Source organism: Ciona robusta, chromosome 7 (genome assembly GCF_009617815.1).
Source record: "Ciona robusta chromosome 7, ASM961781v2".
In the NCBI taxonomy this organism is placed as follows: domain Eukaryota; kingdom Metazoa; phylum Chordata; class Ascidiacea; order Phlebobranchia; family Cionidae; genus Ciona; species Ciona robusta.
This window is the reverse complement of record NC_143241.1, coordinates 8,923,445-8,932,955: the sequence shown is the minus strand read 5'-3', so window position 1 is coordinate 8,932,955 and position 9,511 is coordinate 8,923,445. Positions and strand designations below refer to the sequence as shown.

Sequence of the window (9,511 nt, the reverse complement as noted above, 5' to 3'; positions counted from 1 at the left end):
TGTGACGTCACAATATCCCGTACACGGCGTGCCGAAATTTCGAACCAACCACACGCGGCGCTATTTATGCGATTCAAGCCGTGTCAATGAATTGTTTATGACGTAACAATGAGTTTATTCTATTGCCTATGACATCATAATAGGATCCGCCAACAAACAATGAGCTACAAATAAATATCAAATATGACGTCACAATACACCAAGCAATCTATTGTTAAAACCTCAATGATGTCATAATGGTGATTATGCACTAAAAACAATAAATATAAAATGGGGGAATGTTCAATGATAGAGAGGGGGTTGTGAGCGGGGTTTAATAGGGTTGTGCGGGGGGGGGGGCGGGGTCCGGGGTCCGGGGTAAATACAGGGGTTGTTCCATCATTTCCACAGTTGGTTGCTCAAGGTTTGACCCATGGGGATTCCCCCATTACCCCACGACCCCATAGTGGGGTCAAGCCCCATTAACGAGGGTTGGCTAGATGTTAGGGGGTTAGGGGGGTACTGGGTGAATCCCCCTGCACCATGCATCTGCGGCATCGAGCTGTGGGATCGCATTCCAGTGTTGCCGATGTTCAACGTGTGCATCTGATGCTGTAACTGCTGTAAGGAATATTATATAAGTTGCACAACACTGTAAATTATATAGATTGGGCAACACTGTAGATTGAATAAGTTGGGCAACACTGTAAATTATATAAGTTGCTTTTGGGACAGGGATGGCATATTATGTTATATAAAAGACATCAATAATACCTGTTGTTGTTGTTGTTGTTGTTGCCAATGTTGTTGTTGATAGTTTTGTTGATAAGTTGGCATGGTCGCTGTGGATAAAGAATCGCGATTATAATCAAACAACGCGATTATAATCAAAAAATACCTTGTTGTTGGTAACCATGGTAACCCATGGGTTGTTGGGGAATCCCCATTTGGGGTTGTTGAGGCATCCCCATTTGGGGTTGTTGGGGCATCCCCATATATTGACCCTGATAATGGGATGGGGGATTCCCCTGCGTATATAGAGATAATATAGAATCACGACTCATCGGTTGTTTCTCATCGCTCGTTGCTGATTGGCCGGTGGATTCAGGGGTTTCCTATGACATCACACATGACATCATGAGTCATGACATCATACATTATTATGACATCAGAAACATACCGTTGTTCCAACACTAGGGGGGGTCGTTGTAAAAAGATCAAAAGTCAAATCGGCGCTCGGCAAATTTGATTGCTGTTGTTGTTGTGGTTGTTGATTCTGTGATTGTTGTTGTTGTTGTTGTTGAACGCTTGGCTGAGGTTGGGGGGTTATTGCAGTGTCTATGATGTAATAAATAAAGAATAAATAATGGGCACGAAGTTTATAATTTAAGTTGGAAAATATGTAAAAAAAACTTAATTATGACATCATACTCACTTAATCCAAGCAGATCGTCGCAATTCAAATGTTGGTTCCCGTTTTTGATTGGTTGTTGATCTTGTGACATGTTGGTTGGTTTGTGGGGTCGAGGTGTCGGTGAAGTTTTCCAATTCGATATTGGGGCCGATATTTTGCCGACTTCTTTCTTCTTTTTGGGGACTTCCCTACTTTCCCCTGTTATCCCGTATTCCTGTTAATAAATGTTTATTGACATCACAATACATCAATGACATCACAATATGATGACATCACAATTACCACAATGACATCATAATACCTCAATGGAACGAAGCGGAATATCCGACGACGACAAATATTTCTTCCGTTCGTATTTATCTCGGATGAAATATTCCAGACTCCTGAGTAATTTTCAACATTATGACATCACAATTATTATGACATCACAAACTCACGAGTCGGTGTTGGGTCTTTTATGACCCGTCGGTAAATTTGCTTCGTAATAATCGCGACCCCAACCGTTTCCTCGACTGCAAACTTTCTGTGAAATAATAAAAACTTACGAAAAAATAAAATTTCTACCACGGTTGTTATAAAACTTGGTTAAATGCAGAATGGGCATGAAGTGTTTACATTATTTCATCCACAGTATGACATCACGATACCATGATGACATCACAATATCATGATAACATCACAATAACATACAATCATTTGCTCGTTGGTCCACGTGTCAAGGTTGACCGACTTCACCTTCGAGATATGAACCCCCAAACTACGGTGGATCCCCGAACATCGGATGCAAAGAAGAACCCCGAGGTTCCACGACACCCAGCGTGGTCCTGCAGAGGGGGGGTTATTATGGTGTGGTGGGGTGATGTGGGTAATACTGCCGCTGGTGACCAGTGAAAATTTTGGTCTTAAAATGTTCCTTGCGTCTTCCTAATGCCCGCTGTATAATTTAAAAAAAAAACTCGGGCGTTCGTGTCGAAAATTCACCTTGAAAATGCGCGAAAAAGTGCTTTGTTACCGAAATTCGCCTGACTGACGTAAGGTTAACGATTTATTACGTCACAATGGCGATATGTTACGTAACAGTAGTGACATATTACGTATGTTACAGCACGTTATAATCTTGTTTTTCGCACTGTTTTATGCTAGGGAAAACCCCAAGCCCCAACCCTTAACCCCAACCATAACCACTACTTTTAACCTCTAACCCCTAAAATAAAAAAAAAACTAACAAATTACGTAATCTGTAACGTATAAATCAAAAGTGGCAATAAGCATTCTATGACGTAATAATCTAACCTTTGACGGCTTGTGTGGAAATACGGTGACGCAGCATGTTTTTCGCACATTTTTAAAGTTAATTTTTGAAACGAACGCCCAAGTTTTTTTTAAATTATACAGCAAGTATCAGGGAGACTTAAGGAACATTTTGAGACCAAAATTTTCACTGGTCACCAGCGGCAGTATTACCGTGATGTGTAATGTAGACAATAGAACATACTGTAAAATATAATGGTGGAGAATCCTCCATTATGGGGGCAAAGGGGTTAGTGGTTATTGCAGAGGGAGGATTCTTCACTATAACTCTCATTTATTCTTAAAATACAAGAACAAACGTCATATTTAATAGCATAACAAAAAAAAAAGATAATTAACAGTAAAACGACAATCTTAATAACACAAAAATTAAATAAAAGAACGTTGATGAAACACAGTAAAGAATTTGATTTAAATTATTGATTAAACCAACTCAATATAAATCACCTTTTGCCAAACAATCCGCACAAAATTTATTTTCTTCTTTCGCGAGAAACTTTGCCAAAATATTTTTGTGTCTTTCGTTTTGATTTGTTTGTTTTTCCCTCTCTGCTCTCGTGGACATGACGTTAGTTTAAATATTTTGGATTCAAATTAACAAACTGCCGAATTAACCTAACTAACAAAAACCTAAAATCTTTAACAATTTTTCGGCGGAAGTTTTAACTATGACGTCACAGCCACATATTCCGCGTCACAAGAGGATTTTCTCCTACGGTGTTTTCGACACGAAGTCGATTCGGCAAAACATAGAAAACTTATATTTCCGAAATCTTCTAAATTTTTTATTTTACATATTTTACATTTAGTTCAATTAAAAGGATGATTAAATTAAAATCTTTTTTAAAGAAAATCTTGATTTAAATTGCACTTGATGAATCACAATATTGCTGATCAAAATGTTTCTCAGTAAAACGACCAACTTATGGCCACGTGGGTAAAACGGTAAGAATAAGTGCATTATGACACGGGGTAAAAAAGTTATGACGATAAAAAAGTATCTTCTGCTGGTGGGGCGTATGAGAAGCCGATAAAAGCGTCATCTACTTCCGACACGCTTGCCATCACCTGTCAATCAAAATATATCAACAACGATCGCACCCACCAAGTATAACCCTCATAATTTAAACAAACCCTTGGTGGCCACTGGGTTGGAGTAATTGTCATTAAGTGCCCATAAACACCACAATAGTAGCCGTGTGTTATCGTTACTTCCAGAGTCAACACAACGTTGGTAAAAACGTAATGTTTACGCGATAACTTGTCTCCCCTACTACTATTCCCTTCAACTTCACCCACCTTATCGGAACCCCTCAACGATCGCGACACGGGTTCACGAACAAACTCTGGGTCAACGTGTTTCAAATCCTCAGGTCCTGCCTGTCAATCAAACATAGTAAATAAACATTGATGACGCCAACCTCCGCCAACCCCGCCAACATACCACATTCGGATTATATGGAGGTTGAATTCGTTTGTTTTCAAGATCCAACCAATTTATTGAAGAAAAGAATCCGTGTTTTTGTATATCCGCCTGGAAACAATTATATATATTATTTCTATCTAAGAAATAATAAAAATAACATACCAGATCAGCTTCACCAGATCCAAGTCTTAACTGAGGTTTCTTCTGCAATAACTACGAACGATACATTAGTTACAACCCAACATAGGTATTGTTGTATATTATACTTACAACTTCTAATATATTTCTCCCAGCTGCTGATACAGTGGGCCGTAGTTTGAGTGGTTTGTATAAAATATTCTCGTACATTTCATGAGTATCGCGACTATAGAATGGTGGCTGGGATAAAATAGCGATTGTGGTAAAACATCCATTGATACACGTTAGTAAATTCTACTCACCAAGCCATAAAGCATCTCAAACAACACGGCACCAAGACACCACCAATCAACTGACTTGGTGTACGGCTGTTTCTTTAGAACTTCCGGAGCTAAATACTACGAGAACAATTGTTATTGTTTGAAACAATGCCATTATGACATCACAAACCTCGGGTGTTCCACAAAATGTGGTCGTGGTCTGGTGACTTTTGACGTTTTCCTTACAAAGTCCGAAGTCGGTAAGAACGATGTGACCCTAGACATATCATATATAAACATAGACACCATATATAAACATAGACACCATATACAAACATAGACACCATATATAAACGTAGACATCATATATAAACGTAGACACCATATATAAACGTAGACACCATATATAAACATAGATATCACATATAAACATAGACACCATATATAAACGTAGACACCATATACAAACATAGACACCATATATAAACATAGAAACCATATATAAACGGAGACACCATATATAAACGGAGACACCATATATAAACATAGACATCATATACAAACATAGACACCATATATAAACATAGACACCATATATAAACATAGACACCATATACAAACATAGACACCATATATAAACATAGACACCATATATAAACATAGACACCATATACAAACATAGACACCATATACAAACATAGACATCATATATAAACATAGAAACCATATATAAACATAGACACCATATACAAACATAGACACCATATATAAACGTAGACACAATATATAAACATAGACACCATATATAAACATAGACACCATATATAAACATAGACACCATATACAAACATAGACATCATATATAAACATAGACACCATATACAAACATAGACACCATATATAAACGTAGACACAATATATAAACATAGACACCATATATAAACGTAGACACAATATATAAACATAGACACCATATATAAACATAGACACCATATATAAACATAGACACCATATATAAACATAGACACCATATACAAACATAGACACCATATATAAACATAGACACCATATACAAACATAGACACCATATATAAACATAGACACCATATATAAACATAGACACCATATATAAACATAGACACCATATACAAACATAGACACCATATATAAACATAGACACCATATATAAACATAGACATCATATATAAACATAGACACCATATATAAACATAGACACCATATACAAACATAGACACCATATACAAACATAGACATCATATATAAACATAGAAACCATATATAAACGGAGACACCATATATAAACATAGACATCATATACAAACATAGACACCATATATAAACATAGACATCATATATAAACATAGACACCATATATAAACATAGACACCATATACAAACATAGACACCATATACAAACATAGACATCATATATAAACATAGAAACCATATATAAACGGAGACATCATATATAAACATAGACACCATATATAAACATAGACACCATATACAAACATAGACACCATATACAAACATAGACATCATATATAAACATAGAAACCATATATAAACATAGACACCATATACAAACATAGACACCATATATAAACGTAGACACAATATATAAACATAGAAACCATATATAAACATAGACACCATATACAAACATAGACACCATATATAAACGTAGACACAATATATAAACATAGAAACCATATATAAACATAGAAACCATATATAAACATAGACACCATATACAAACATAGACACCATATATAAACGTAGACACAATATATAAACATAGAAACCATATATAAACATAGACATCATATACAAACATAGACATCATATATAAACATAGACATCATATACAAACATAGACACCATATATAAACGTAGACACCATATACAAACATAGACACCATATACAAACATAGACACCATATATAAACGTAGACACAATATATAAACATAGACATCATATATAAACATAGAAACCATATATAAACATAGACATCATATATAAACATAGACACCATATACAAACATAGACACCAGTCACACCATATATAAACGGAGACATCATATACAAACATAGACACCATATATAAACGTAGACACCATATACAAACATAGACACCATATACAAACATAGACACCATATATAAACGTAGACACAATATATAAACATAGACATCATATATAAACATAGAAACCATATATAAACATAGACACAATATATAAACATAGACACCATATATAAACGGAGACACCATATATAAACGGAGACACCATATATAAACATAGACATCATATATAAACATAGACACCATATATAAACATAGACACCATATACAAACATAGACATCATATATAAACATAGACATCATATATAAACATAGACACCATATACAAACATAGACACTATATATAAACATAGAAACCATATATAAACATAGACATCATATATAAACGTAGACACCATATATAAACATAGAAACCATATATAAACATAGACACCATATACAAACATAGACACCATATACAAACATAGACACCAGTCACACCATATATAAACGGAGACACCATATATAAACGGAGACACCATATATAAACGGAGACACCATATATAAACGGAGACACCATATATAAACATAGACATCATATATAAACATAGACATCATATATAAACATAGACACCATATACAAACATAGACACCATATACAAACATAGAAACCATATATAAACGTAGACACCATATATAAACATAGACACCATATACACAACATAGACATCATATACCAACCTGTGAATCGAGCAAAATATTCTCAGGTTTAAGATCTCTATATATAATGGCATGACTATGCATATATCCGACTGCACTTGCGATTTCTGCCGCATAAAACCTTGCCCTGTTTAATAATAATGATGATTGTAACAAATATTCATCTCTTGAATACGAGAGGAAAGATTAGATTAATCACAACAAGAACTACCGAGTAAAACTGTCGAATAAATCGTGGCTGTTAATTAAAACAAATGAAGATATAAATGTAAGATTATGACATCACAAACCTTGGTTCATGAAAAGTTCGTTCTCGTTGCAGATGGAAGAATAGTTCACCCCCATTCACGTAATCGAGGACAAAATAAAGTTTCTCTGATGTTTGGAAACTGTAATGCAAACCAACCAAGAACGGATGCTTGAGATTCTTCAACAAAACGTTTCGTTCGGCCATGATGTGTTTTTGCTGCAATATGATGTCATAAGTAGCTTCAGGCAAACAAAGGAAGCCATTGTTTACAAACAAAGACATGAACAAGATGTCTATGACATCACAATATCATTTTTACCTCATTTCTCTTCATAATGGATCGTTTCTGTAAAACTTTAACTGCGTAAAAGTTTCCGTCATGGCGATGTTTGGCGAGAAGAACTTTTCCAAAACTACCTTTCCCGATGACTTTAAGATAATCGAAATCCCCCGGTCGTGCTCTGTGATGTCACAATGATTGATTGACAATTTCCTGATTGCATAATGTTCATTATGATGTCATACTCACTGTGGGTTGGCTGAAGGTCCGAGGTTTATTTCGGGAGCCGGGGTTTCGGGGGTTTCCCCACTCTGTGGATATTATGATGTCATAATGCTAAATATGATATTTTTATCATTACCTTTGGTTGCGGGGATTCCCCATCATCGCTATCGTTGCTGAGTCGATTTCGAGGATTATCGAGCGCAAGGAATGCCCGGCTGTCGGGGCTGCGGGGGTTGATTGGGGGTGTTAGGGGGTTGTTAGGGGTAAAGTTGTTACAACACGAGTGTTCTGTTTCATACTTACAATTGTAAAACATCAAGGTTTGAAACAATGGTGTTTATAAAGTCATTCAAGCCGTCTCTTCGTTGCCGAATAAACTCTGGATCAAAATTGTTTCCAAATATTCGTTTGGACGGAAGTCGCCAGTTGATATGGGGGAACTGTTTCTTTAACTAGAAGATATAAACATAGGAGTGGCGACCATGGATAACTCACTAAGTTTAGGTTGTTTAAACTTCAATTATAAACAGTTTCATTCGACAACAGAATATCCAAAGTTTAAATTTATATTTGAAAATAAGGTGCTGGTGAAGAATCTTCTCCCACATTATCTGCTGACCCCCCCCACCCCCAACTACCATGACCCCCCCCTGAGGATTCTTTACAAGCGCCAAACACAATCACATCGTTACATTTACACACGCACAGTAATATTACTTACAGAGTTATGTAGTTTATCAAACTCAGTGTATCTTCTAAATATGAACCAAGTATCTTTGCCAATATGGACCTGGACTTTATAAACCTACAACAACAACAACAACAATAACAATATATAACACAACACCAGGGGAAACAACAACAACAACGAAATTAAACAAACCGTAAATCTTTTCTTCGATTCCGTGTATTGGTCCTTGGAATACTCGATACCAGCTTGCATTAATGCCTTGTTATCCTCCATGACGTAACAATTACCTTTATTCCTATTCGAGAATATCTCTCTATGACAACAAACAACGTAACTATAAAGCAAATGTTTCGTAACAATCATTCATATCCTACTTTCACTTGCATTGTGAACGCATACGACTCGTACTATTACGTCATAGAGCACTCCTAACAACTTTGTTCTGGAACTGATTCATCTTGTCTTAGATTAGATGACACAGACGCTTGTGACGTCACAAAGCAAAACAGCGACATTGCTTTAAATACATTGTGACACAGTTCTAGAGGTGTCCACGAGCCGGAGTCGGACTCCTACAGGAGCCGGACTCCGGCTACATTTGGCCTAGCCGGAGCGGAGCCGGAGTCGTAAAAAATTAAAATAAACAGGAGCCGGAGCGGAGCCGGAGTCGGGTTTAAATATGCCTTCTTAACGGAATTTCATACATACACAGTAAATTTTGCTAAATTTCCTT

At 36.1% G+C, this 9,511-nt stretch overlaps 2 protein-coding genes across 6 annotated transcripts; both read right to left on the bottom strand.

Moving 5' to 3' along the window:
• Nucleotides 1-91: 91 nt before the first annotated feature.
• LOC149734560 (uncharacterized) lies at nt 92-3,417 on the bottom strand. Of its 4 annotated transcripts, none has more exons than XM_089880554.1 (9): nt 3,152-3,417; nt 2,084-2,217; nt 1,831-1,916; nt 1,695-1,776; nt 1,415-1,607; nt 1,160-1,317; nt 878-1,094; nt 754-821; nt 92-600 (listed from the first exon to the last, which is right to left on the bottom strand). In XM_089880554.1, the coding sequence occupies exons 1-9, from the start codon at nt 3,267-3,269 to the stop codon at nt 379-381; spliced, it is 1,278 nt and encodes a 425-aa protein (XP_089736680.1). In that variant the 5' UTR covers nt 3,270-3,417; the 3' UTR covers nt 92-378. The 4 variants fall into 4 exon arrangements, with proteins under 4 accessions (XP_089736680.1, XP_089736681.1, XP_089736684.1 ...); XM_089880555.1 differs by having other exon boundaries at nt 92-597; XM_089880558.1 differs by having other exon boundaries at nt 92-591.
• A 174-nt stretch (nt 3,418-3,591) lies between these two features.
• LOC149734559 (serine/threonine-protein kinase Sgk2-like) lies at nt 3,592-9,180 on the bottom strand. 2 transcript variants are annotated; one of them, XM_089880543.1, is made up of 16 exons: nt 9,153-9,180; nt 8,971-9,091; nt 8,809-8,892; nt 8,391-8,539; nt 8,224-8,311; nt 8,112-8,173; nt 7,902-8,043; nt 7,623-7,798; nt 7,354-7,459; nt 4,719-4,805; nt 4,571-4,666; nt 4,401-4,508; nt 4,293-4,343; nt 4,149-4,238; nt 4,004-4,084; nt 3,592-3,772 (listed from the first exon to the last, which is right to left on the bottom strand). In XM_089880543.1, the coding sequence occupies exons 2-16, from the start codon at nt 9,049-9,051 to the stop codon at nt 3,686-3,688; spliced, it is 1,488 nt and encodes a 495-aa protein (XP_089736669.1). In that variant the 5' UTR covers nt 9,052-9,091; nt 9,153-9,180; the 3' UTR covers nt 3,592-3,685. The 2 variants fall into 2 exon arrangements, with proteins under 2 accessions (XP_089736669.1, XP_089736670.1); XM_089880544.1 differs by lacking the exon at nt 8,809-8,892 and having other exon boundaries at nt 9,153-9,173.
• Between the last annotated feature and the right edge of the window lie 331 nt (nt 9,181-9,511).